General features: G+C 47.9%; 10 protein-coding genes across 10 annotated transcripts; 6 read left to right on the plus strand and 4 right to left on the minus strand.

The window, feature by feature from the left end:
- Positions 1–54: 54 nt before the first annotated feature.
- On the plus strand, positions 55–1,785 carry DEU56DRAFT_827490 (uncharacterized protein). Its single transcript, XM_041354393.1, has 3 exons — positions 55–305; positions 388–1,315; positions 1,374–1,785. The coding sequence occupies exons 1-3, from the start codon at positions 171–173 to the stop codon at positions 1,619–1,621; spliced, it is 1,311 nt and encodes a 436-aa protein (XP_041204019.1). The 5' UTR covers positions 55–170; the 3' UTR covers positions 1,622–1,785.
- DEU56DRAFT_827495 (P-loop containing nucleoside triphosphate hydrolase protein) lies at positions 1,786–3,218 on the minus strand. Its single transcript, XM_041354394.1, has 6 exons — positions 3,106–3,218; positions 2,918–3,056; positions 2,737–2,868; positions 2,417–2,686; positions 2,280–2,365; positions 1,786–2,219 (listed from the first exon to the last, which is right to left on the minus strand). Exons 1-6 carry the CDS (start codon positions 3,193–3,195, stop codon positions 1,944–1,946), a joined length of 993 nt encoding a protein of 330 aa, XP_041204020.1. The 5' UTR covers positions 3,196–3,218; the 3' UTR covers positions 1,786–1,943.
- A 56-nt stretch (positions 3,219–3,274) lies between these two features.
- On the plus strand, positions 3,275–4,635 carry DEU56DRAFT_827498 (uncharacterized protein). Its single transcript, XM_041354395.1, has 5 exons — positions 3,275–3,363; positions 3,411–3,653; positions 3,707–3,834; positions 3,886–3,991; positions 4,041–4,635. The coding sequence occupies exons 1-5, from the start codon at positions 3,361–3,363 to the stop codon at positions 4,407–4,409; spliced, it is 849 nt and encodes a 282-aa protein (XP_041204021.1). The 5' UTR covers positions 3,275–3,360; the 3' UTR covers positions 4,410–4,635.
- Positions 4,634–5,477, plus strand: DEU56DRAFT_827500 (EF-hand protein). The gene is made up of 6 exons (XM_041354396.1): positions 4,634–4,679; positions 4,733–4,745; positions 4,799–4,942; positions 4,995–5,060; positions 5,112–5,259; positions 5,312–5,477. The coding sequence occupies exons 1-6, from the start codon at positions 4,677–4,679 to the stop codon at positions 5,361–5,363; spliced, it is 426 nt and encodes a 141-aa protein (XP_041204022.1). The 5' UTR covers positions 4,634–4,676; the 3' UTR covers positions 5,364–5,477.
- On the minus strand, positions 5,467–7,377 carry DEU56DRAFT_893177 (uncharacterized protein; the record flags this gene model as incomplete). Its single annotated transcript, XM_041356341.1, has 5 exons — positions 7,236–7,377; positions 7,030–7,182; positions 6,528–6,979; positions 6,375–6,469; positions 5,467–6,326 (listed from the first exon to the last, which is right to left on the minus strand). The coding sequence occupies exons 1-5, from the start codon at positions 7,350–7,352 to the stop codon at positions 5,467–5,469; spliced, it is 1,677 nt and encodes a 558-aa protein (XP_041204023.1). The 5' UTR covers positions 7,353–7,377.
- DEU56DRAFT_827503 (Nrap protein) lies at positions 7,376–11,506 on the plus strand. Its single transcript, XM_041354397.1, has 12 exons — positions 7,376–7,568; positions 7,620–7,696; positions 7,747–8,067; positions 8,121–8,289; positions 8,344–8,817; positions 8,868–8,923; positions 8,977–9,078; positions 9,134–9,258; positions 9,311–10,835; positions 10,885–11,073; positions 11,125–11,262; positions 11,310–11,506. The coding sequence occupies exons 1-12, from the start codon at positions 7,523–7,525 to the stop codon at positions 11,424–11,426; spliced, it is 3,339 nt and encodes a 1,112-aa protein (XP_041204024.1). The 5' UTR covers positions 7,376–7,522; the 3' UTR covers positions 11,427–11,506.
- Positions 11,507–13,790: 2,284 nt separating this feature from the next.
- On the plus strand, positions 13,791–14,180 carry DEU56DRAFT_917066 (uncharacterized protein; the record flags this gene model as incomplete). The annotated part of the gene is made up of 3 exons (XM_041357937.1): positions 13,791–13,951; positions 14,002–14,044; positions 14,106–14,180. 3 exons carry the CDS (start codon positions 13,791–13,793, stop codon positions 14,178–14,180), a joined length of 279 nt encoding a protein of 92 aa, XP_041204025.1.
- Positions 14,181–15,338: 1,158 nt separating this feature from the next.
- Positions 15,339–20,045, minus strand: DEU56DRAFT_917067 (uncharacterized protein; the record flags this gene model as incomplete). Its single annotated transcript, XM_041357938.1, has 19 exons — positions 15,339–15,542; positions 15,599–15,650; positions 15,707–15,950; positions 16,007–16,141; positions 16,193–16,229; positions 16,333–16,355; positions 16,414–16,445; positions 16,496–16,509; positions 16,568–16,596; positions 16,654–16,690; positions 16,740–16,754; positions 16,814–16,833; positions 16,890–16,922; positions 16,977–16,987; positions 18,467–18,744; positions 18,795–19,006; positions 19,054–19,819; positions 19,877–19,930; positions 19,983–20,045. The coding sequence occupies 19 exons, from the start codon at positions 20,043–20,045 to the stop codon at positions 15,339–15,341; spliced, it is 2,259 nt and encodes a 752-aa protein (XP_041204026.1).
- A 340-nt stretch (positions 20,046–20,385) lies between these two features.
- DEU56DRAFT_759731 (uncharacterized protein) lies at positions 20,386–22,288 on the minus strand (the record flags this gene model as incomplete). The annotated part of the gene is made up of 8 exons (XM_041350348.1): positions 20,386–20,766; positions 20,826–20,961; positions 21,295–21,331; positions 21,611–21,829; positions 21,889–22,022; positions 22,079–22,114; positions 22,181–22,194; positions 22,220–22,288. The coding sequence occupies 8 exons, from the start codon at positions 22,286–22,288 to the stop codon at positions 20,386–20,388; spliced, it is 1,026 nt and encodes a 341-aa protein (XP_041204027.1).
- Positions 22,289–22,336: 48 nt separating this feature from the next.
- On the plus strand, positions 22,337–26,118 carry DEU56DRAFT_873315 (uncharacterized protein; the record flags this gene model as incomplete). Its single annotated transcript, XM_041355852.1, has 8 exons — positions 22,337–22,490; positions 22,532–22,695; positions 23,733–23,897; positions 23,934–24,275; positions 24,417–24,500; positions 24,624–25,463; positions 25,566–25,689; positions 25,739–26,118. 8 exons carry the CDS (start codon positions 22,337–22,339, stop codon positions 26,116–26,118), a joined length of 2,253 nt encoding a protein of 750 aa, XP_041204028.1.
- Between the last annotated feature and the right edge of the window lie 349 nt (positions 26,119–26,467).

The raw sequence follows: 26,467 nt of genomic DNA on the forward strand, positions 1-26,467 counted from the left end.
TTAGGTCACGTGAGTTAATGGGAGTCATTGAGAGCAAGACAACTAACACCATGACTCTGACCTGGAAGGACGGAACACGATGATCACTCGAATACACTGAACAACTGATTTGCATCTCTGTTTCTACAAACGTATCTACAGGTCTATTATACGTGCGCGCAGGGTCCCGGATGTTCGGTGAATCAGACTCAGAGAGCCCACGAGTGCCTTCCCCATGGGACACACTCACTTCCGTACCTCCAACACCTACACACAACGAAATCCTTCGACGAGGAATACCACAGCTAGTTCCAGAAAACGAAGAGGTTCGTTTTATTACCCTTTATTTCGACCTACATGCGCTAATACCCTTCCTACCATTTGTATTTCACACAACCACATTCGCAGGGTAATGTAGAGTACAAACTTCATCTCCTTTCCCCTTCCCCGTCTCGCTTCACCCGCCTTGTCACACAACTCAAATGGCGCCTTCTGGAAGGCGGTGGACAGGCGTACTATGAGCTTGGTGTTGCCGACTCTGGCGTACTCATAGGGCTGGGAAGGCGGGAGATGGAAGAGACATTGGGCACCCTGGAAGAGATGGCTGGCGAGATTGGCGCCAGCGTGATAGTGGTAAAGGAGATCGAGGTGCCGGCGGAAGTGAGTGGAGTTGTCGAAGACTGGGGTGGGGATGGCAAACGAAGGAGACGGAGACGATTAATGAACGAGGATTCAGAGACAACAACGACTACGGAGACGGAGCTGGAGACTACAGATGCGGACGATGACCTTCCAACAAGAAGCAGCCAGGTTGAAGTGTTCTGTATGGACGATGACGAAGGTGACTTGTCGTCAGACGGTGCAGCGTTTACCCTGGACCTCGAAATTTCGGCCGTTTATAAGCCTCGCCCATTCCGCCGCCGTGTTGCGAGCACCGTGCAAGGCATTTCTGATAGGCGCAAAGGCAAGGGGAAGAAACCCAGACATCTGCTTGCGCATACCCGCGCCCAATCTAATACACATTCCGAGCACCATACGCATCACTCGCATCACCTCAATGTTCACAACCGTACAGACTTTGCACACTCAATTGAGCCCAAATCCCACTCAATGTCTAACAACAAGCAGTCCAAGCGCCGCGCAGCCAGAGACAAGCGACGTGAAATCAAGCGCGATCCCCTTGTCATGCATGTTCCAACCATTAATGCCGAAGAAATGGGCGAGCTGGTTTCTGGCCTGGAATCTTTTCATGTTACACTTGAGCCTGAAGATCTGCGCGCAGCGCCCGCGCCTCCAGAAGTCGAGATCTCTGTGCATCATGATGCGCACCTCGAAGGTAGCCTCAATTATCTTGTCCACGCACTAGTGGTTGACTTTTTTTATCTCAAAACCAGACCCCCGAATTTTTGAAGTTTGTTCAGGGTCACCCTCTTCTATTTTTGCGGAAACATATTGCCAGCCCCAGCCCCTTGCAAACGAATTGGTCTCCTCAACTGATATCACCCCCCCAATGCTCAAATCTCCTTCTGCCGAAATTGAGACGACCATGTTGGAGCCTCGGCTTATCGTCGAGGCGCTTGTTGTTCGAAAAATGTCACTGGAGGAGGCATTCTTGGACTTTGGAGGGTTCTCAGTGTGTTGACACACGTCTATTGGCGTGTAGCTCTATCCCTATTTATGGTACGATTACGCACTGGGACTTATACCTTGTATTGCAGTTGTATTGTTATTCATGACCGATGCAATAGAGCACGGTCCTTCCATATGTCAATAAGCAATGTGACGGGTGAAAGCAACCAGAGTCTATCACCTAAAGCTACATAGGTAGTAGACGACGGGTCGGTGTGTTGCCTCCGCTCAGGATGATTCCAAAGAACGCTCCTTAAGTAGCATTCCAAGGCAAATGCAAGTCGTGTTACGCCGAGGCAAGGCACAGAAGGACCTTTCATGGTAGACCATTACACTCAACTTTGAACTAATCCCCAAATCTTGCTTGCCGCCTCATTCATCGCATCTCGCCACATCTCTCCCGCCCTGCCGTCCTTTGCACCTCCATGTGTGCCTTCAAGGACGAATGGAATTCCGTGGTCTCCGCCCCAGCTCACACCTCCTACTAGAGGAAGTTGCGCTAGGAGAGGGATTCCGAGGCGCGATGCATTAGTTGGAGGCCCAAATAGCTCATGCGTGGTGTTGCAAGAAGGACACAAAAAGGACGCTTGATTGAGGATGAAACCTGTTATCTGCAGATGGCAACAAATATAATGAAGGTGAGGCTGAAAGACAGGAGATACAATTCTTACCGGAACAGAAATCTTTTTGAACATAGAAATTCCTCTTCTTACATCTGTAAGTGCGACATCCTGTGGAGTTGAGACGATGACTGCGCCTGTGTCATTTTAGATGACGAACATCATTTAAATAGCTCGTGGAAGCGAACCGTCGACAATAACTAATTGACCCAATGTAAGAGGGACATCTCCCGTTCCCGGTGGCATGTCTATGATTAGTACGTCCAGCCCAGGACCATATCCCCCAGTATCCCGCCAGTCAACGTCGAAGAGGAGTTGCTGTACAGCTTTTTGAACCATAAGGCCACGCCAGACAATTGCGCCTTCAAACTCTGTGGAGTCGGGTGGTGGCCGAGGGACAAGGTATCCCATGGACATGGTAGGAATGCCATGATTTATTATGGGGACGAGAGCGCCAGCTAGTAACAGAGTCACCCCGGAAGCTCACGGTGCATGCCAGAAAACAAACCAGAAGTTAATTGTGGGTCGTCTGAATGTTGGAGTCCCATCAAGGTAGGTATAGAAGGTCCAAAGATGTCCAAATCAAGTATGCCGACTCGCGGTCGATGAGACAGCATTGCAAGGGAGAAAGCAAGATTGACTTCATTGATGGTCGTTCAAAAGTTCTATTCAATGCTGCTGGGACGTACCTGCTATTGTGCTCTTGCCTACACCCCCTTTTCCGCTTGCTACAACGATTACCTTCTTTACGTGCTCGATACGTCGTTTCTGGATTGGCCCGCCGCGTCGGGGCATTTGGGGTGCAGAGGGTGGACGAAAAGGGAGGCCCTACTAGGACGCATTATCAAACCGCAGAAATGGGAGCTCTTGAGCTTACCAAAGGATTTTCATGGTTTCGCCTTGTAATAGACGTGAATGTGCGCAGAACTGTACCATGGCGGTATAGTACTAATTTTGAGGTGAACATGATGAATTGTGAATTGAATTTGCCGTCCCAGTAACTTGGTATGTCAGATAGTCAGACCCCGTAAACCCTGTTCAACTACTGGACAGTGGACACCGTGACCACGCTGTGATATTTCTTAGCAGAACGCATCATCCTGATTCGATATCTTGACTTTAAGCTTGAAACATGGTGAGTTTCTTCAGCAAAGGTACGTCCATTATTGACCTAGATTGCAGGAAATTGATCCCTTGGCCGATGGCCTTCCACCGCGTTACGCCATCGAGTCTGATGACGAGGACGAATATAACCCACTCACCACCCAACCAACTGATCAGGGCCCAGTTATAAACATCAAAATAGAGGGCCAATTCACTCCGGGTTATCCTCTTGTTATCGCATCAGATCCTGCAGGAAACTTTTGGGCTGATGGCGCAGACCTAGGGGAACAGCATGGTGCAATATTTGTCAATCATATTCAGGTTGGTAAATTTTCTAGTTTATTGAATACGTGGACACGAATAAAGTATTACAGGTAGGATCGCTCTTTAAGCCCTCATCAACCCGAGCAGTTGTACTTGTATCCGAGGCTACTACGGCGTTGCCGTTATGGTCGATGAACAAATATGCGAATCATATCCTAGATCATCTCCAGCCATCCGCGTGAGTTCTTTGTACGCTGTGTGAACAAAGCTGACCGTCTCGACCTTTCAGTATTTCCATCCTCGATGTGTATTCCGTACAAAGCTACATTTCATCAGAGCTATTGCCTGTGCATGAGGCGCCCGTTCGCTACCTATCTCTACAGAACATATCCTTGGTATGCCTAGCATCCATACCAAACGATCTTCTGACTGAACCATTTTCAGGATCCCTTCCATATGTTCGCTCCTCCAAATATTCTCCAGTCCACATCGGCGGCATTTATGTCTGCGATGAACATACGCACTCTTTCTTCGTCGCGTCAATATAATGCAGTGATTTTACTCCTTCCATCACCAGAAATACCCCGCACCGCGCCATCCAAGCTATCGCCTAGTAGACTCTCACGTCCATCAGGAGATCAAGCATGGCCTGTTGAGACGATGGTGGAAGTAGACGAAAAACTGTTTGAGATAGTTGGCGCAAAACGATCCGGTACTTGGGCATTCAGAAGCATGTCAGGAGGGAGTGCATTCAGTTTGTCAAAAAAGAGGCAGAATCTCGCAGAGGTTGGTGAAGGCGGAATGTACATATGACTGTTAAAAGTGCCAGCAGTAGCCATTCAGCATAGCTCGAATGAAAAGGAAAGTGCCTTCGTGTCTTGGGTGCCGGGAAAAAGCAGAAAAAAAGCGCTGTGTTCACAAGGCACACCGAATTCGAAGACATGAGGCTAAACGATAAACCATTTTCATTGGCTAACTACGCTACTGATCATCGGGCACTGCCTGCAGCTGATGATTATGTAATCCAACAATGTATAAGTGAATCCCAATGTCTTTCAAGATAGCATCGACAGAGCAGCCATGGTAAGTCTCGCGTTGAAACAACTATACAAACTAGGTTTGACTAATCCTTACAGAGTGACAATGCAGGTTGTCTCTTCCCCGTCATCTGGCTAGTGTATCGCGGACTGATCGCTTAACAGAATACAAGGAGGCCTTCGCGCTCTTCGACAAGAAGGGCACAGGCGCTGTTCCACGGGAGACACTGGGCGATCTCCTCCGTGCACTCGGCCAGAACCCAACTCAGGCTGAGGTGACCGAGATCATCGCGAATGCACCACGAGAAGGTCAGCTACACCTATGATTTTTGTTGGTAGTGAAACAATTTACTTTGGGCAGTTGACTACAAGACATTTTTGACAATACTCAATAGGCCAGATGGATTCAAGCCTGCAGGAACACCTGGTATGTCTCACATCATTCGTTAAGGATAACAATCCGTTGATCGTTATGCAGAGGAGTTCATCCGAGGGTTCCAAGTGTTTGACAAAGAGGGGAACGGTTTCATTGGGGCTGGTGAGCTCAGATATGTGCTGACGCAACTTGGCGAGAAGATGTCAGACGAGGAGGTCGATGAGTTGCTCAAAGGTGTTCAGATCGGCCCGTAAGCATACAATCTCTATTTGCTATCATTCACGGCTAACCGCACAATGCAGCGACGGAAACGTAAACTACGAATCCTTCGTTCGCACAATACTTAGCCAATGATCATGACAACTCGTGTTCCACCAGCATCTGGACCTTACTGTATCTATTCCATATGTCCGTCCATAAAGATAAAACAACAACAAAATGCATTATGGCAGCAGCTCTAATCGCTTTCTGACTCGTAATCGTCGTCAGAGGCCTCATTGGTGGATCCACGTCCGGAGGATAATTCCATGACAATTTGCTCTCCATCTCTCAGTCCTGTTTCTGTCAAAGATGCATTCGCCTTCCACCTGAATTCCCTCCGGGGGTATGCTGAAGCGAGTGTAAAGCCCCACCACGCGTGTCCTGCCGTCTTGCTCTGAATATAAGAATCAAGTTGTGGGATATTATCAACAACTCCCTCCGGCGCTTGCGAGGGATCAGCTTCCGGGCGAGAAGTGGACGGGATAAGCTGCGAGTCTGCAAAGGCATAGAGAGCAGTAAGGGTCGCCGACGGAGGAAAACTGCGGACGACTCGTCCATTCCCGGGGAGTTTGACGGCCAGTCTCAAGCCGCGTGCCTCGGGTAACAGGAGGCGGTTGCGCATGAACTTCCTCCACTCCATGCGTATTCCGGCTTGATGCTTCTGCTTCGCCAGATCTTCCTGCTTCCTCTTTACGTCTTCTGCATGCTTTCGTGCACGTTCCTCTTCCTCTTTCTCTTGCCGCAACCTCGCCTCGATAGCATCACGATCTCTACGGGCCGTCTCCTTGAATGCGCGATCTTGTTCCTCACGTATACGCCGGTCACGGTCACGGTCCTGTAATACTGTCTTGAATCGTGCCAGGAACGGCGTTATACGTGGCAGTAGCTGCGTATTGAGATGGTCGATCAGAACCGGAGCAGTCGCGGCTGCACGACCCTGGTGACGCGACAAAATGGTGACAACCGGGGCAGCGCTAGAGGGAGCGCCATGACGCCTGGGCTGAAGGGCAAGAAAAGCCACAAAAGGATACGTAGTCGCTTGCAATTTTTGAGAAGCTGGACGAGGCTTAACCATTTGTAGAAAAGATATTATATGAGACATACCATCCCATGCAGCTTTGTCCCTGATGTCCCCGCCCCAGACAATGAAATCGTTATCCAGCAAGATCTTGACAAAAGTTGTGTCGGTAAGGGCAGACCTGTGCCCAGAGAATAAGATGACATATTGTGCATTGTGTACAGTTGAACATTACGTACCTCTTAAAATCTGCATCGTCATCATGTTCAGCGCTCACGAGGACAACACATGCTATGCGCCCTTCTCTCTGGCAAATGTCAAGAACCTCCTCATAACTGCCATCATAGAAGTCTGGTAGGATCTTCTGATTATCATCCGAAGCCGCAGGTGGATATGTATGACGTCTTGCAGTTGATGGTCCCGCCTCGAATCCTGTCGTGACTGCGTTCGGCATCGAACGTTTCGACGAACATGCACCTGTTTCTTCCTCGAGTTCTTGCACCCACCTCTGGGTGATGCTGCGCGAATCTGGAGAGGTGGGGCGGTGAGAGTGATAGGAGTTGGTGGTCATAAATGGCAGGGACGGGATTGGTATGCGGAGAACGCTAAACACAAAGCGCAGCACCCCAGACACGAGGTGCAAAGGAACAGCGAGTAGAGACCATAGAAAGCTCCAATTTGACCGCGGGTTCTGCAAGGGGGTCATTCATCATAGATGGCTAGAAAACTGAATGTTCGTACACCCTGGCCACGGTGAGAATGTCGGATTGTGGGTGAGGACTCTGAGGAGTCTTCAGTATCATCCAACTCCAGCTGTGCCATTGGAGTGCTAGCGGTTTGTGTTGGTGCTAAAACTTTAGGAACTTCATTGTCGAACAGGAGGTCTGTGGCTTTCTGTGGGTCCGCGTTCAACCGCAGAACATGGCAAGTTATAAGTTAGTACTCACTTGAACATCCCATGCCACACTTTCAAGCACGCTAACCACAAATTCTGTGTCATGTGGACCAAGGATACTTTGTAGCCGTTCTAAGGCTTCGATTTGAGGGCCTTGTAGTCCGTCCATAGAGAAAGTGAAAGAGCAAGGGCATGCGGCAAGCTTGCTTGATTTGCAACCCCTGCTAAATGGTCACGTGATACAAGCTTTTTTTCATTGCGATCATAACATCAGCTTGCAGGCATTGCAAGGTCCCTACCGCGGCGATCACCAAAAGATCACCAATACATGCCAGTGAGATGAACCGAGTGGACTCCGAAAATCCTGATCGCCACGGCAGAGATGGTATGTTTCATCTCATAGTAAATGCAATCCGGCCTTATGTGATATCCATAGAACCTCTTACTGGTCATGCATTGAGAGATATTAAGGATGCAGCTGACCTCTATCAGTCTGGCTCATTCAAGCTTCAGGTGTGGCCAGATCATTTTAGTGATGACTCGTTAAGCTCACCTTTTCTCAGATTGATGCACTTCTTCCTAATGTCCGACCTAAAGAGTCTGGCCAACAACAGCTCGATCACTTTCTTTTTGCTCTGCGAACCCACTGCATTTCTATCCCTTCTATTGCACCTCAGAATCCTATGGTGGCTGCAAAAGCTCTTGCTAAACAAGGCATCGCAGTTCCGTTTGCGTCTCCCCTACCGCCTCGAGATGCCAAATGGAAAGTTGCGTTTGAGCCTCCAAGCGAAATCTGTGTTATTGGAAGTTGGGCAAACGGAATCGCTGTCAAAAAGCAGAATGGTAACCGGTTTAGCGTCGACCTGTGCGTAGAGATGCCTGAGGTATTTACACTGAGGATTTGTCCTAATACTCACCACTGATCGATGTATGGCAGGCTCTCTTTCAAGAAAAAGATTACCTCGATGGGCGCTTCTTTCACAAGAAGTCATACTACCTCGCGGTTTTAGCTCAATCCATTTCAACCTCTTTCGATGTGGACACCTTTTACTCCTCTGTGCTCGGAGATCCTCGCCTAACAACGTTAGTTCTTAGGCCACGGAATGGTATAATTTTTTTCTTCATTTTGAGAACAAAAACATAACTGATATCCTTGCAAGGGAGTGTATCTCATGATTTTTACAAAACTCATGCGGAAGTTCACGTTATCCCTGTTCTTCCACAGTCGAGTCCATTATCGCTGACAAGGCTCTCACCCTCACATCCGAATGTCCGCATACCTTCGTCCTCGTCCTCGTCATCTTTCCCTACCCCAATCTACAACAACGCAATCCTTCTTTCCACACATGCAAAAGATGCCCTTATGTCCACTTATCGACTCAAAAATGCACTGCCAGCCTTCCACGACGCCTATACCCTTTTAAGAGTATGGGCTAACCAGCGAGGTTATGGCGATGGCGAATTATGCGTGAGAGGGTTCGAGGGAAAAGGCCCATTTTGGGCCGGACTATTGCAGTATTTGATTTCGGGCGAGGAAGTTGTTGGCACGAAGAGTGGGAGCGCAAAATTGAGGAGGCCGCTGGGAAAGGGATTAAGTTCTTACCAATTGTTCAAAGCTGCTCTCGATTTTCTTGGTAAACCCTCTATTTCTCCCTTTCATGAGATTAGCTGATAGGGAGCTTAGCCAAACAGAAGTTCGGCGAGACTCCGACATTCGTAAAGACAGCTAATGGACACAGGGTACGTCTCTGTATACTGATGTAGAACTTGCGTACCGATGTTTCTTTTTCTAGTACACTCCTGAGGAGTACATTACCCACCACCCAGCTGTATTCGTGGATGAAACATCCACTATCAACTTTTTGTCTGGCGTTCCTCTCACCTCACTTGACTTGGTGAGCTTCCCTGCCAGCGTATTTCAACACATGCCGCTGATTGTCGACCGTCAAGCTAAGTCACGATGCTAAGGAGACGCTGGAGCATTTAAGCAACCCTGGCACATCTTCTGACCCATTCGCCGAATGTTTCTTGAACGGTCGGTTCCAACTCTCCTCTCGCTTTGATGCGGTGATTAGGCAAGTGTTTCCTTTCCTTCTTGTAGATTCCACACTCTTAAACGTTTTGCAGAGTGGACTTATCACAAGCTTCTCGGAACCAGTCTGCTTCGGCTCTCGTAGAACATGGGTCTTCTGATGCAGCCCTTCTGGCTTCTATTTCATCCATCCTAAGACAAGGTCTTGGCAATCGGACCCAAGCGATAGCCATCCTCCAGCCTGTCACCCCTTGCCATCCCATATCTTCCGCTGAAAGCCCCAGCACATCCACGATCCACATCGGGCTTATTTATGATCCTGCCCATGCTTTCCGTCTTGTTGACCATGGACCTTCTGCAGAAGATCAAGACTCAAACGTCGCCCAGGAGTTCCGGCATCTGTGGGGCCGCCGGGCTGAGCTTCGTCGATTCAAGGATGGTCGCATCACAGAGAGTGTTGTTTGGGAAGTCGCCACATCCGATGAGCGTGCCCATATACCGGTTTCCATCGTCCGACATTTGCTGCAACTTCATTTTGGAATTTCTGCCGAATATGCGAGAACGTTTCAAACGCCATTCGATAGCATGCTCCGATTGCCAGATGATGTTCGTCGTTTGCATCGGGCTACTGGTGGATTTAAGGCCGCATTAACTGCATTCGATGGTGTCGTCAGGAGCCTGAAAGCACTGGACGAGCAGCTGCCGCTGGCACTGCTGAATGTCAGTCCCATATCTGACTATCTACGGTATACCTCAACATTTGCTCCATTACCGATTCCTGCTTCGGCTTTAACGGAATTACCTGAATCCCTGCGTTTTCTTCCAACCATCCCTATCATCCTCGAATTCGAGAAGTCATCCAAGTGGCCGGATGACTTAAAAGCGATTCAGAAAATCAAGCTTGCTTTCTTCGAAATCATCGCCCAGACACTTATGGCTTCAAATCCCCAACTCAAGGCGTCAGTTGCCATCGCCAATAGCTCAAATCCATTCCAAGGATGCGCGACACTGGAGATATTCACTGCTGATGGCTGGTCATTCTCTGCATTCATTTGGCACGATCGAGAGGCGACTTTACTTGACCGAATTATCGACCCTAGCAAGATGTTCGTCAGTCCCAGCGATCAAAAATACAACGCGCGGGAACAACGCGAAGCCAAAGCCGCTCAGGAACTCTACACCCGTAGATTCATCCATGCCCCACGGCACCATCGTGCCATCGCGAATCTTTGCCACAAGTACAACGCATATTCCGGCACCGTCCGCCTCGTCAAACGCTGGCTTGCTGCACATTGGCTATTGCAAACCCACGTTTCAGATGAGGCTATCGAGATCGTTTGCGCACGGCCATTCGTTGGTGGAAAACAAGGATCGACAGAGAGCGCCGCTACCGTGCCTCATAGCAAAGAACGTGGTTTCTCCCTCGTCTTAGAATTCTTGAAGGATTGGAAGTGGGAAGAGCCACTTTGTCTTCCGCTGTATGAGGATGATGCCACAGTAGCAGCACCCGATGTATGGACATCAAATGGCCCAGATACAATTGCTGCCCACCGTCTTCGCGCATTTACTAGGGAGGCCATCAGAGTACTCCGCAATGCCGAGACGGACTTGGATATCAAGGTTAGTTGACAAACTGGCGTGCGATGACATAGCTAACGTTGTCCTTTAGAGTCTATTCTTACATTCAACCGACGACTATGATATTGTCATTCAACTGAACCCTGCTATTCTACCGAGATACTACCAAAACGTCAACGCAGAATCAAGTGTTTGGACTAGGGACTCTCATTTAGGCGTAACTGAGTCGACGCCTCGCCCGGGATTTGATCCCCTTCTCCTGTTTCTCGCCGATCTGCAGGTATGTTCCACATATGAATGAAGGGTCCCCTCTACAACCCTCCCTACACAGAACACGTTCGCAGATACACTAAAATTCTTTGCTGACCCCCTGGGAGGTGATTGCATTGGAGCAATTTGGCTTCCGGGTCTGGGAGCACCCCGTTCCTTCCGTGCACTAGCAGGTTTTTCGAGCAAGCCGCTGCCCAAGGTATGTCGATCTCATTGAACCATCTGCATAAAACCAACATTTTGTAGGAGGATAAAGCGAAGGTCAAGGAGCTTGTCATGTTAAATCGACAGGCCGTTCTGGACGATATCGGAAGATTAGGAACGGGTTTAGTCCAAAAAATTATCGTACATGAACGCATGTAGAGATCATTACGCATCTAAAACCAATCTAGAAAGCGACAATCCTAGAATATGACCGGCATTGCAAGAACGAAAATAGGGAGTTTAGAATCCTAGATTTCGTGTCCGTCGGAGATTAGGCTCACAGTACATCATCGTAAGGGCGCGGGCGCCAGTCCCCGACTCTCCTTCGTTGTCGATTCTGTCTTAAGAATTTTCGTGGCTCTCTGAAGCCCTCCCCTTTTTTTGTATTTTCTCTCATTATTGAATACAGATAACGACTCATCATACGTACCCTTTCTGAAATTCTTGTCTGCCTTTTTTTTGTCCCGAAAACACGAGAACTCAGAGTGACATGAATATAGAGGCTTTTTCAACCGACCCTAACACTTCCTAACACCAAAGGACGACAATCGGGATGGAATTTTGTCATTAGCTCACGGAGACGCGAAATTGAAAGCCGACTGAGTCTGAATATCAACAGATCAGATGCTGCGGAACGCCGGAAACCCACCACGGATACAAAGGGTCAGCAACTATCAGAACATACAGTCTCTCTGAGACCACCGAGCCTATTAAGAAATCTGTTGATTAGAATCAAACGAGGAGGAGAAGGCAAGTCCCGCTCATCACATAAAGAAGCAAGTGAAACGAGCAACTCATCAGTTGGCAGAGCTCGAATTCGGCCCACGCGAGAAAGGAAGAATGTTATTACATTTCGACCTTTTTCTCCTGCCGACGGAAATATTCAGACGCGACAGATACTCTCGAAGCTCATTACGAGACAGAGGCTGCTGGCCAAGCACGCTGAAATTGTTGAACAGTCCACACAAACCAAAGAGGATCACTGGCAACGAAGGAAGCTGGACAAAGACGAGAATGCGCAACAAGTAAGCGGCAGTGTAACAAAGTTTCAATCCACTTACTAATCATCACACCACTCCAATCTGAGATACTATCTCTTGCCCAGAGTTGCAAAATTTTTGACCCGTTTTTTATAACACAACAACTACACAACATTAAAATAAAGCAACAACATGAGCAAGTAGGATTCAGTACATACTGTAAGGCTCTGCAAAAAAAAATGTAGAAAAATGTTAAGGCTACGTTGCCAGAGAGAAGCCGGTGCGAAACAGTGTTTGAGCACAGAGTTGCAAAAATTCTCACCCGCAAAGAAGTCGTCGCGTCACACCATGTCACACCGCCGCTTTAACTCTCCGATGCCGTCAAGCACAATTGAGCGAAAATGGGTCCCGAGTTGTGCAAGTATTGGCCGAGTTGCCGAGCAGCGATTTATGACTCCGAACACAATCTCACACCTCCTGTCACGTCTTGCATCTCAATGATACAACATTTGTGTCTCTCAACACCACTCAGTTATCATGTCAGAAAAAATTAGAGTGATATTAGAAGGCAATGGGAAACCGGTAGTAAAATTCCTGATTTTTTTAGCGCATGTGGTGGCTTCCCTCCGATGGATTGGCGTGGAAAGTGCACATTCTTAGCAGTGTTTCGCTGCCGCAAGTACTTCTCGTCCATTTTTTGTAGAATAAAAAATACACACAGTAAGCTATCAATCAATCACCCTCTAGAATCATTGTGCTAAGGAAAAGAGTGAAATATGAGTGTGCTACATCGTGATTTGCAACTCCGGGCCATTTTGCAACTCTGGGCAAGAGATAGTACTCCACCCAATCTAAGATCACAATTTTATTCAAGACATGCCGATTCCGAAAACCAACCAATGTAGCCTTTCCGACCCCGACATCCGAAAAAGACACACGGACTGTACGAGTTTAATAGAACGAACGAACCGATCATGACCGTAAAATCCCTCCTCTGGAGAGTCGGGGATAACTCTAGAACCACTGCCAGTGTTGTTCCAAACCGCAGACCAATTATATCTAAATTCTAGATAAACGTTAACGTTTCGACTGCTTTGGCAAAATGCTTACATTCACATTCTGTCATCGATGAAACAGGATTAATTGACTGACGTATGATGCAAAGCTTGATAGAAAGAACGACTTTCTTCCTCTTTCTTCCTTCAAGAATCTGCACACGGGAGACTAGCTGGCTACAAAGCGTAGACAAATCCTTTTATCATACTATTTAGCTCTTTTCGCGCACTACATAGCCTACACTGGGCCCATCCAAGGGTCATCTAGTCCCGGGCCTCCACTCCAAGTTAACCCCCGCGACCCCAATTTCGTGAGAGTGACGTCCACACTTCTTCTGTCTGTGCAGAGTTCTGATTCTTTTCGCTCAAGTACCGAACAACCTTAGGCCTGTTGCCTTAAGTTCGCGTGCGCGGCCCCAGTAATTTCAGCCTTTTAAATACCCGTATGCTATGGTTTTACATCCTACTCGTTTGCTGCAACAAGCACCATGATGTTCACTTCCCACTTCACCATTCTTGCACTGCTCGCCTTCCTCGCTGGCGCTAACGCGGGATGTGCAATATGCGATGCCACTTTGGAGGTCGACGGTGCGGCGGTCTACACGTTAGTCAACAGCACTGTAGAGCACGACGGGTACACACTTTGCACGTACGTTACAATCACAACTTCATCGAGCGAAGTGACTGATGGGCTGGCAGCTACGAGAGTAAGCTGGGCACAGAGGTGACCTGCGAGTATTCGGTACGTGCATATTGGACCTGTGCAGCTCATCGGTTTCGTTTGACACGTTCGCGGTCATCAGGACAGTGGCGTGTACGAGGATGGGGATGACTTGTGTCCGCTTGTGTCAAGGTCGGATACGTATGGACAGTGCTGAGCAGGACGTAAAGTGAAAATGGCCCCACGGGAGTAGTAATACTATTTTGCAGATAGTTGGCCATGTCAGTAGATTTCATCCGTTAGAAGGCTTCCCATCATTGTCTTGCATCGATCAGCTTGTGGTAGTCGATCTCCTTGAGCCCCTCATCTCATTCAGTATTCCTCCCGACCTGTTACTGGTCAGTGTCTCATAAAACCTGCCAAAATTGATACGCGCCTACACATCATGAAGTTCTCTCATGCTTGCAGGGTCCAATGGGGAAAGCATACGTATAGCGCATAGCATCAGGTAGTGACACTGAAGTGTAACACTCACTTTTACACTTCTTCCACCTGCACTCACCAACATATCCCCCATGCCACATCACCACTACTTGACTCGTGTTGCGCTCTTGAAGAGCAATTGTGGTCATGGCAGTTCCTTCGTCGGAGTCGGTTAGAACATGGGCGTGAAATACTCAAACCATGAGGATGAGGTGCAGTCTAAGTATGAATGACTGCACGACGATAACGATTTAAATAAATCCCTGATATTCCTCAGTTCGAACGGAAGAGATATTCTATATGAATACCGACGAGTTGAAAGATCCAACACCAGCGAGGGACCTGTTGCCGAGTTTTAGGGAAGAGGTAACAGCAAAGTTAGCGAATGTGTAACCTTAAGCCTGTTACTATTTATTTGCTGCCGTGTTGACTTTAAGGCTTCGCTATGGAGCAAATATTGGGTGCCACGGAAATACGGGAAACCCCAGGTCGTGCCTGACTGGAACTCCACAGCCTGGGAGCTCCTTTGTCCTTGAACCTGGCGGAGGAAACGAACTTTCCGACGGTGTTGTCGAGAGGACATCATCGACGTCGTCAGATCTTCCAGTATTATATGTCCGGCCTCTTGCGCCAGTGTTTCTCGTTCATGAGTGTCATTTCACCCATTGTGTTGGTATGTACTCGTTTGGTGCATTTTATCTGCAAGTTATCCTGTATATGAGTCAATATCCAGTGCACTAGTAAGTGGTGCATAGCACTATCTAGCATCGGGCAGTATAATAGTTCGAGAGTGTCCGTCTCACTGCCTCTGCACTTCCTCGCGGGCGCACATGTTCGCGTACCACTATATCTTTACCAAAACCATGTACAGCGCCTGAAACCTGCCCCCATGCTACACATCACCGCCGCTTGACCCGTGTGTTCGCTCGTGAAAAGCAATCGTAGTCATAGCAGTTCCTTCGTCGGAGTCGGCCAGAACCTGGGCGTTATATGCTCGAACGCTAAGGATGAGGCGCGGTCCAAGCACAAACAACTGCACGATTGTAACAATTTGGCCAACACCGCTATAAACCTCAACTCCCGCGGAAGAGAAGTTCTATAGAAATGACGATGAGTGGTAAGATCCAGATGTCAGTCACAGATCGTGCGTACCGACATATTTGGGGACAGGTTGCCGAATGAAAGGCAAGACATAACAACAAAGCTACGACGTAAGGAACTTCAGGGGAAATGATAATCACATTCACATGACGGACTCACGCTGCAAAGTAAAGCACATGTGTCTTTATTAAGACGCCAAAGCAATCCCTGACGGTCCATCCGGTCGATTGTCGTTGCAAATCACGGAAGTGTTTTATGACAATCCAGACTGCGAGACACAGAGCGAGGACCTCCCATGCGAATCCAGTCACGAACTCCCAATCAGTCCCTATCAGAAGTGGTGGGATGTCTCCCTCCAAGGAGTGACCCATGCACTGATAGGTGCCACAAAGGACAAACTCCTCTGAGATTCTTCTCATGAGCGTGCACTTAACTCCGTCATGAGAATTCAAAGCTTACCCCATCGAGTATAACTCTCCACTATCACGAGGAGCACTCCGGTCGCGATTGTGAGAGCCAGGAAGATTATAACAAGAAATAAAAGTATCTTTCTGGATCCCCGATACATGGCGTGTAACCGAATGATCATGACAACTATAGATGAAATTTCAGTCAAGTCAAAGCTACTGCAGTTGAGCAGCTCACCGCCCAGTATGAGGATCGTGACAACAGGCATCCAGTCCTGAATGCGTGAAACAATGGTGCCTTAAAAATATAGTTACTGATGAGTCACAGAGATGCTTCAAATAAACTCACAGCTGTTTCAGTCATTATGTTGAACTAACAAGTTGAACAATCTTGCTCACCCCTATGTGAAAGTACATTTAGTTAGACCGGAATGGTAAGGTTCAGTGCGGAAGACCCACTCCATCTTTCATCGAGACTGATGAGAGACTCCCTGCATTCCGCCAGTCAGAGACAACGGATACAGTGTAAGTGAGAACGTACACAGGATGCTGGTTCTTCTCGTGAGAAATGGCTTGTTAGCACATTGCCAACTTATTAACCTTGAAAACATACCCACAATGTAGTATTCCCAGGCAGCGCACCTAGAACATTTCAAGTTAGCACAGCTCGTCAACAGTGATTGTCAAATGTGCGCACACTGAGATATAGCACCGTGATGAAGGACCAGCGTTGAGACTGTCCCGAATTTATTACATTACCCCTGCTGATATGAGATGTTACTCACCCAGATCAGTTCAAACTATAAATCTGTTCTTAGCGAGATGACTGCTCCGAGCGGTACTAATGGCATCAACCTACCTCTTGTCCAGATGTTAGCGCTGGAGAATAAGATAAGTACAGCAGTAATTCCTCGTGTCAGTATGATATTGCTCACCCCAATCATATACCACTACAACAGAGGATGCGACTGTGAAATCACTGAGTGAGAGCATCGCCAACATTTGAATTGCTATCAACGAACCAACATGATAACTGTAATCAAATGCAAAATTGATCAGCGGCCACCAACGGGGATCGTTTGAGATTCGGCTCATATTCAAGGGATTGATGTGAGTGAGTAGCGAACTTGGTGGAATAGAATTGAAGCGTGCGGATTTTATGTAGATTTGCAAAGCAGTGCCATTTGAAGACACGGGTTGTCGAACTCGTGATGGTTTCTGTCAGAAGCCATTTCAGAGAGGTTGCTACCACACTCGTAGCCTATGAGTTATATCAAAGTCAATGATGGCCAAGCACTTGATATGTGCAATACTGATGAGACGTGGCCGTTTGCCTTCACAGTTCCAGGACCCTATAAAGGGTACTGGTTTGGGGTGAAGCAAAATGAACGCTTGATAATCCCGGATCTTTTAAAAAATGTGTTTGTTTATATTTTGTTGGAGCACGTGAGCTCGTGCCGTTGTGCGACGCGACAAGCGGAGTTGAATATTAGGAATACTAACGCATATAGTCAACGTCTTCCCGCTCTTATCCCTCAGTTCGTTCCACTACGACTGAGGGTAAGTTTGGTTCTTTTATATCTGTACCGCCAGACACTTACGAGTACATATAGTCTCTAACTGTGTCTAGGTACATTAATCCTAGTTCGTTCCACTACGACTGAGGTCTCTAACTGTGTCTAGTCTCTATATATTTTTTTACGCCACCGTCGTTTGACATGGATTGCGTTCAAGTCCAGGGCTTCTTTCTGTCTCTCCTTAAAATTGTTATTTTTCCTCATGGCTAGTAGCTCTTCGTCTTTGCTTGATCCTCTCGACAGATTCGCTCGTCCTGTCGCGTTGGTTGCGTCTGATCAAGAACTTCCCAATGACGGGAATTCCATTGCGTCATCATGCATTTTACGCAAGTTTTTCAGGTATTATGGGGTGTCTCGACTCTCGAGTGTCTTTGCAATGTGCATGTCTCAAAACAGTTTCTGTCTGGTGATCTTTTGCCAGTGTCTGCGCCTAGTTTGTCACATCATCGGGAGCCTCGGAGGGCAAGAATGTGTTGAAGGTGACAAGGAGGAAACACTTTCTTTTGTTCTCGTATGATACAGCGTAACTGGACGAACACAATGTAGTACATGTAAAGCAAGTGACGAATAATATTAATGAGGAGTTTGCCTAATGATAATGAAGAAAAAATAAAAAGTCAAAAAAAAAGGGTCCTGGGATGCCCAGCATCTAGAGTTTAATTTGTCGTTCAAGCATCATTTTATGATCCATCTTTAGTATAGTCTCGGTCGAGCTGTATTTAGTATGTAACTAGACCAAAAATGTAGCAATGGAGATCTGACTGCAACAAACGAGGAAGCGAGGAAGAGATCAACATTATCAGCGTCAAATCAGTCTCCGAATCGATGATTATCAGACATTGATTCGATTATCATTGATTACGAGGGCTACACAAATCTACTGCTACTAATTCACGAGTACTCGTTTAAGAATTGCCTGTTGTACAGAATCAAACCTTTCACGCAAGGTATGCGAGGCACGGATGGTTGTAGTAATGTAAGCTATGATTTCGTGGTAAGCATCATCAAAGGCAGTAGAGTTCACCGAGACATCAACGAATTGACCAGTTTGATAAGCCTGTAGCACGCAACGAATTGTTGCACCACACACTGCAAACAAACGATCGAGCGGACCATGTATCACGTCTGATAGGCCCCCTTTCAACAGGTCAATGACCATGTTGATGAGGACCTTGTTCTCCAGGGGCCGTTTAATCTCTGTGCCGTCGATGGTCTGTGGCCAAGTAAGCCAAACACCCCCACTGATTTGATGAGGATACTTACCTGTTCAATTTCGTGCAAGTACTCTGAATCCTCGAGTAGAATTTTGATTTGGTCTCGCGTATGCGCCAGCTGGTCCTCCTCAGAAAATAATGGTAGACGTAGATGGTAACCAACTGGAACAGTGTTCAAAGCGTAAGATTTGAAGCTTCGTCGCATATCTGCTAACGAAGTCACCATATAGTGGTTGATCCCCTTGATATCCTCGATTTCCTCTATGAAACTCATTAGTGCCTTGATAATTCGGATCGAATGAGCTTACCTTGACTGATTTTCGTTCGTGCGATTTGCAGTGTGGTATCGATCAATTTGTTGCGAAGCTCGTCTTCGGGAGCCCTGTCCGTTTCGGGATCCGCGTTCAGGATGAGGCTGCGAAGATGTTCCTTCGCAGCCTCTTTGTACTTTCGCATTGATGTTGTCGAGAGCTTAATGTGTCTCGAGATAGGTGGGTCCGCGATTGGCACAGCGGGAGGATTCGGTACGACGGCCACGGGTATTTCTGGTGTGGGGGGGAGTCGAGCGTTACATCGTCGTCTCCCGGTGTCGAATAGATGTTTTTGGGTCTGTGTGTCGGGTGGATACTCGGTCACAGGCGCGCTCGGGGGATGAGGGGGATGACTTACTCGGATTACACCCTGGGTTCTTTCCCCGCGGATCGTCTCTCCTGGGTGGAGGGGTGCAAGGGCGACGAGCCGTGCGGCCCCCCATGGGGCCAAAGGGCCATCTTGAATCGAATCCGACTGTGGTGGGAGCCTCGATGACGACCCACCCCGAAGTAGCGTGAATGTGGCGGCGTACGCCTCCGCCACTGCTCTGTCCTCGTTCCGATCAGCATGGTACTGGGGTTGAGGTGGGGGTTGTGGGTGGTATTGGGGTTGGGGCGGAGGTTGTGGATCGTACTGGAGTTGAGGTGGATGGTACTGTGGTTGAGGAGGGGGTTGCAGATGGTACTGGGGTTGAGGCTGGGGAGGTGGATGGTACTGGGATGGTTGCGGATGGTAATGGGGTTGAGGCGTGGGTTGCGGGTGCTACTGGTATTCCGCGGGTGTTGCTGCGCGGTCGCCAGCTAAGCCAAGCTGATTCACGACAGCCTGCCCGCTTGGATTAAGATCTGAGTGTATTCCCGGGTGGAAACCTTTCTGTAGATTCAATGGTCAGTAAAAGAAACGAAAGGCTGAAAAAGGTACTTACTCTTGCGGTGCTGGGCTTGCGCCTGGCAGTGGATCTTGCTGGTCGCGGTGGAGAGTTGTTCATGGTGGTTGCGGCATAAGATAGCTAGTTAGTCATTGAATCATAAAAGGTGCGGTGAACTTTGTCCCTCATCAATAATCGATGAAATGCATGCTTCTGCTATTCAAACCACTATAGTACATTGTACAAATGAGAATAGGGTTTCGCGATAGGAATGAGTCGTAGGGCGCCGACAGAAGTATTTGAATTGGTACCAAAAAAGTAGTATGGGTAGCATCTGACCACACTCGTGGGCGACGATCAGCCTGAAAGGGTAGGTTTGTGAGCTATTTTTGTGCTCTAGGGGGTAGAGAATATTCTCTTACCGTCCAAATCACTGTAATCGCTATTTACAGAACCATTGTCAGATTGTTCCTCCTCGTAAGCCTAGCGGTGAGATTGACGAGATTTGGTAGAGCTGCTCGTCAGCTGTGGCTAGGGATTCGAGCTCAGAATCGTGTGATCCCTCCAAGTATTCAGCATCCTGCGGTAGGGCTGGAAGTTTGCGGCCCACTAAGAGCTTCTGGAACAGGCGAAAATCTGACTCTGCCATGTTCAGTCGCTTCTTTTCCTTCCGCTCAAACACTTTGAGAAGTAGCTCGCTATATTGTACCTCCTGGATCTCCCAACCGAGCTGCTTGACCTTGTGACGGAGACTTTCTCGTGTAGCATGTTTGGCGTGCGCCACCAATGTTATGGTGTCATCTGACAAAGATGAGAGACCACTCAAAAAAATGTCTCGCCCCTGCTGCAGTTAAAAAAACTCATCAGTTACAAAATAAAAGGCCTGCTTGCCTTTATGACATCAGTAAGGGTGATGTCAGAGTTTCTTTGAATTGCCTTGTGGGCAAAACGCAGCTCCAGCTGGGTGGGAGCGCCAACACGCGAGTACGGGTGGCTTCTGTTTGCAGACCGCACTCCACCCCGGGAACTGCGAGTGCTGCCGATAAGTGATTCGGAATCAGAGCGGTTTGAAATCAGAGAGTAGGACTCTGAGCGTGGAAAGGGAAACAACTTGGGCTCTAAAGGCGGGGAGGTCAAAGTCATGACCTTCTCTTCCAGTGGTTTGGAAGGGTTAGAAATTTGGAAGGAGTCGACACAAGTTCGACCACTGGATCCTGATGTAACAGATACAGACGATGGAAGAGCATTATTGAGAGAACCTGGAATCATAACGCTGTCTAGACGTTGTTATCGGTGGTGAGTATTCAGCAAGAGATGTCGGAGTTTGAAGAACTTAGTGATTTTTTCTTCTAACAGACCGCGAGCACACCACGATGGAACAGGCAGAAGGGTGCGCTGCAACTGGGCTGGAAATACGAAATCATCACAGGTGAGTTCATCAAATGGTACAGCAGTAACTGACCGACTTTGTTAGTGTTCCCTCTGTACAATGTCCAAATTGCCGACTAGGGTTCGCGTCAAACCTTGCTGTTGTAGATCATCTCAATGATCAGGCGCATTCTTGTTGGAGCCGCGAGCCCACTTACTGTTACAGTAACATGACACCCCTATCTTTTTCTGACCCTTCACCTCGTCACAACGTCACACCTTCACCTCTTCACGATTCACCATGCTGCTTGACGCACTTCCTGATCCCCGCCGACCCTGACCTTCTGTGATAGAAGCTAGACGCTTCCATTTGAACCCTTGATCTATGGCCTCATGGCCTGACTTCCTTTTCCCTTGATGTTCCCACAGAGCCCTATCCCTGACCGCATGGACTCCTGCCTGCTCTTGCCTTCCTGATATATCCTTCTTGACCTTTGTACAATTACCAGACCTGCCCTGAACATTGAGATCCCTACCTATATATAGTCGATCCACTTGTACTATTATTCCTTAACTTGATTCTACTGGGTTTTACCTTGACTTGTATATTCTCTTGAGTTAACTCTCTTGAGTCTGATCACGAACCCTCTATACTCTTGGATCGCTATCCTCGAGTCCGATACATCTTCTCTCAGACCGTTTGTCTTTGAGTCGATACCGATCCCTCGTCTAGACTTAACCATCGAACACGAAACCCTTCTTCGGCCGCTGCCTTAGGGGCTTACCTCCCCTTCCGTTCTGTCACAACCTGACAGCTTAGGCTACCAGGTATATTGACGTTCAACTGATACACGACAGATAGCTTAGGACCGTCGTCCTTCGCTTACCCATCCCAGTCCGACTACGACCGTTGTCGTAACACTTACCGCTTGCCAGTCCCTCCAGCTTTCCAACGAGGCGATAACAACCGGGAAGAGGTCACTGGCCAGTACCATTCAAAATCAGGCTACCTTTTTGGACGGGGACGAAATGTCTTACAGGAAATGGAGGATCATGATTCAGACCAAAAGCGCTGCAGAGCAATAAATTCATCGTACCCTTTCGTTGATCAGGCTGAATGGCAACTAGCAGAATTTCTCATCCAGCGGTTGACGCAAACTGATATTAACAAGTTTCTGAAGCTAGATTGGGTGAGCAGTATTATCTGTATCTGCAGTTCTGACTGCGCTGACCATGAGCCCTGCACAAGTTTAAATCCAGACCCAGCCCATCCTTCAAGAGCGCAGATCAGCTATTTGGCTGGATCGATGCATTACCAAGTGGCCCAGCGTGGCAATCAGAGTTTAAAAGTCCGGTTAAGTCCGGTCTTTTGCCTTATTTGGAGGCAACCGGACCAGGACCGGTCTTTTTATTCCCACGATATCAGCGAACCTGGACTGGACCCGTAAAGACCGATGTTTGTGGTCTTTTGCGGTCCTGCAACCGGTTTTAGACCGGTTGCCACCACAACCGGTCCTGTGGCAGTGTAGTACCCCTTCCCACGATTCCAACGGTCTAATATTTGTAGTAAACGGTTAAGATCTGAGCAAGATATGAGCATTATAAAAAAGGGTTCCTAAACTCCGCCCTGCATGTGAGTCAAATATGAAATGTCATTACTATGCTTAAGTTTCTTGACGAAATATGTGCTGCTAGTCAAGGCGATACTATAGCTAGTCTTATCTTGTCAATAGGGTAAGATATAAGCAAGATATAAGCTTGACAAAAAATCGTTATCAGGCTTGTCTTTGAAAAATAAAAGTTGTCGTAAGGCTTAGGTGTCTTAATGTTAATTGTAGTCCTAGTCTAGGCAAGTCTATAGCTACTCATATCTTGTTGAACACTCGAGGTTTGGGTAAGTTATGAGCCAATCGGTGATTTTGACTGATTTTGACTTGCCGTTCTAACATGTCTGATCTTTGTGCTAGTCTTGGAGCATGATAATCATCAAGAGTTATCTAAATTTGATGTTCCATACCATTTTTGAGGTCTATGAACACACTGGTAAATGTTTTTAAGCTTGGAAATCAATCCCTGGTTCAGTGCCAACAAGTGTAAAAACACACCCCACAGACTTATACGAGCCATTCTTAAAATGCTTATAACTTTCCCAAATCTCAACCGATTTTGAAGATCAGACCACCGATAGAATCGCCTAAATGAGTACTACCCATATATAGGCAACCGGTCTTGGACCGGTTTTTCATTTTTCGCAAAAGTTAGGCAACTGCAACTGGACCTTCCTGGACCTGAGGCAACCGGCAACCGAGGTCCGGTCTTTTTCGGTCCGGTTTCGGTCCGGTTGCGGTCTTTTTTCGATTTTGCAACTGGACTTTTAAACTCTAGTGGCAATCAACAACACTCGAGTTTACCAACTACACAACCATAAGGCCAATCGAGCTAATCTGGCGTGACGGCCTCGAAGTTGTCAAGGATATCTTCGCAAACCCAATATTTTCCAACCATATGATGTATGATCCTCACATTGTTATGGTCGGCTCTGAACGCGAATACGGCGAATTCTTTACTGCCAACAGGGCTTTCGCTATTCAGGTATGGCTCTTTGTTAGTAGTAAGGCAGAATCACTCAGCGCTCTGCAGAACAACCTTCCAGAAGGTGCAACCATCATACCAATCATCCTTGCATCGGACAAAACACCCGTAACCAGGATGTCAGGTGGATTAGAAATGCACCCAGTGTTCCTTACGATCGGCAATATCCAATCTGAAGTTCGGATGAAGGCCACTGCTCATGCATGGAGTTGTGTTGCATTCATCCCAATTCCAAAGTTTGACGTTCACGGGGATTTTCAAACGCTCCTCCACACTCATTTGTTCCACAAGTGCATGGATTTGATATTCGCCAAATGCAAGGTGGCTACGAGGATCAGCGAATACATGCCAGATCCCATGGGTTATCTCTGGCACTGTTTCACTCCACTCGTCGCATACACAGCCGATCTCCCTGAGGCACAGCTCATTGCTTGTGTCTCAAAGAGCGCATCACCACTTACAATGGCTACCCAAAGTGACTTTGGTAGTGCGCAACTTTTCCCCCGTCGAACAGGCGACCACACACTCAAGCTCATCTACGACTTATGCCAACGTGTTGATCCGTGGAATGTACCGCTCTTCCAACGTGAAGCCAAAGCATTGCTGCTCAGCGGTGTTCATCAGCCATATTGGAGAGATTGGCCGTATGCAGATCCAAGCTCTTTTTTGCCCGGCGAACTGCTTCACACGTGTCACAAATATTAATATTTTGGCGACCATCCTTTGAAATGGTGCAAGGAGGTTGTTGGGGAGGATGAACTCGATGCTCGCTACAAGGCGCATCATCAACGAGTCGGGACGCGTCATTTTGGGTCCGGTATCTCCCACATCAGCCAGATGACCTGCCAAGAACATCGCAACATCGAACGGACCATCGTTGCCACGATCGCTGGTGCAGCGAACACAACCCCCAATTTCGTACATGCTATCTGTTTCCTCACCGAGTTCATGTACCAGGCACAGAGCCCCATCCATACCGACTCGTCCATTGATGCTATGGTGCACTCCCTCGGCGAGTTTCATAGGCTGAAGCAAGCGATACTCGACGCTGGTGCTCGGAGAGGCAAGAGTGGAACGATCAACAACTTCTCCATCCCGAAGATCGAATTGTTTCACAGTTTTGCGGGGTCTATCAAAGATCTCGGTAGTTTGCTACAGTTCTCAGCCGATGTCAGCGAACGGCTCCTGATCACGCACTGTAAATTTCCTTTCGAACGGACTAGTCGCCAAGCCAGGAATTTTACCCTACAGGTCATCCAGATACTCAATCGCGATGAAACCATGCATCGTTTCAATCTGTATACCCTCTTGCATTCGCACGGCACACCGCTCGTGAATGCGATTGCAACCGAAGATAGTATTGTCGCAGAGACAGATCCCACACTGGCCTGGATAGTGCGTGTGCTCCCCGGCGAGCAGAAGCGCTTTCATGGCCCGCGTCCCATCCGAAACCATTTTCTGAAGGGAATTTTGTCCGTTGAAGCTAATGCTGCTTTTCACATCACCATCTCCCCCGATCACAAGTCCCTTTCTATCACTGATTTGCAATCTCTCTACTCCCTCCCTGATTTTGGCACGGTGCTCACAGAATATATCAACGATTCGTCCCAGAACACCCTGACAACGGCCTGGACATGTACGTGAGATTCAGTCAGGACATGGAACAAATTTCGTTTACAGCTGCTATCTACCTTCAAGTCGCGAGTCATGATGCCCAGCCAAATTGTTCAAGCGTTTCCACCATCGGACACCTTCCCTTTGGGTAATTGTGACGCGGTGCTCGTGCAATTGCCTGCTAACGATGGTGAGTATCTGACTGCCGTCATTATTCATGCGCTTACAAGCCTGTGCAGATACCTACATCACACAAGTCCATTGCATTTTTCAAGCCGTCACGAAGAAAGGTCATACACTGCCCCGCTATCTTGAAGACTCTCCCCTGCTATACGTTCAGTACTTTCAGATCACAGCAACACCTACTGAGGATATGAGCGCTGGCATGTACCGCGTGAAACGCATCTATCATTGGGATGGCACAGGCCGGGTCTTCCGACCCGGCAGCATCATTCCACTCATAGTGGTCACCTGTGCCATCGAGCTTATTTCTGTGTATGGGTCGAAGATGGATCGTACGATTAGTGCCGCAAACGCGATGGAGATCTGCGACGAATACTACTTGAATACGTTTTCTGACAAAGAGGTCTTCAATACAATGCACTCTGGTTTAATGTAGACGCTACCTGCTGCCCGTAGTACAATTGATTATCTGCCTGTGGTACATTTGATTGTCTGCGCATCTATTGAATAGCATCTATCGCATCACATCTATGGTATCGCATTTCTGAGTATCGCATCTTAGCGAAAGATAACTATTATCAGCCAGATATGGTGAATTATATTTAGTGATGTGCCAGGCCTGGCTTCAGGCCTCCAGGCCCTGGCTCATAGGCCCTCATAGGCCAGGCCAAAGCCAGGCCTGTGGTAACGGCCTGATAGGGCTTTGGGCCTGGCCTGGGATTCTGGAAAGCCCAAGCCCGAGGCTCAGGCCCTGGCTTCCAAATAAGGAATGCCGCCGGCAAGTA

Source organism: Suillus clintonianus (assembly GCF_016758775.1).
Source record: "Suillus clintonianus strain FC179 chromosome Unknown DEU56scaffold_98, whole genome shotgun sequence".
Lineage (NCBI taxonomy): Eukaryota > Fungi > Basidiomycota > Agaricomycetes > Boletales > Suillaceae > Suillus > Suillus clintonianus.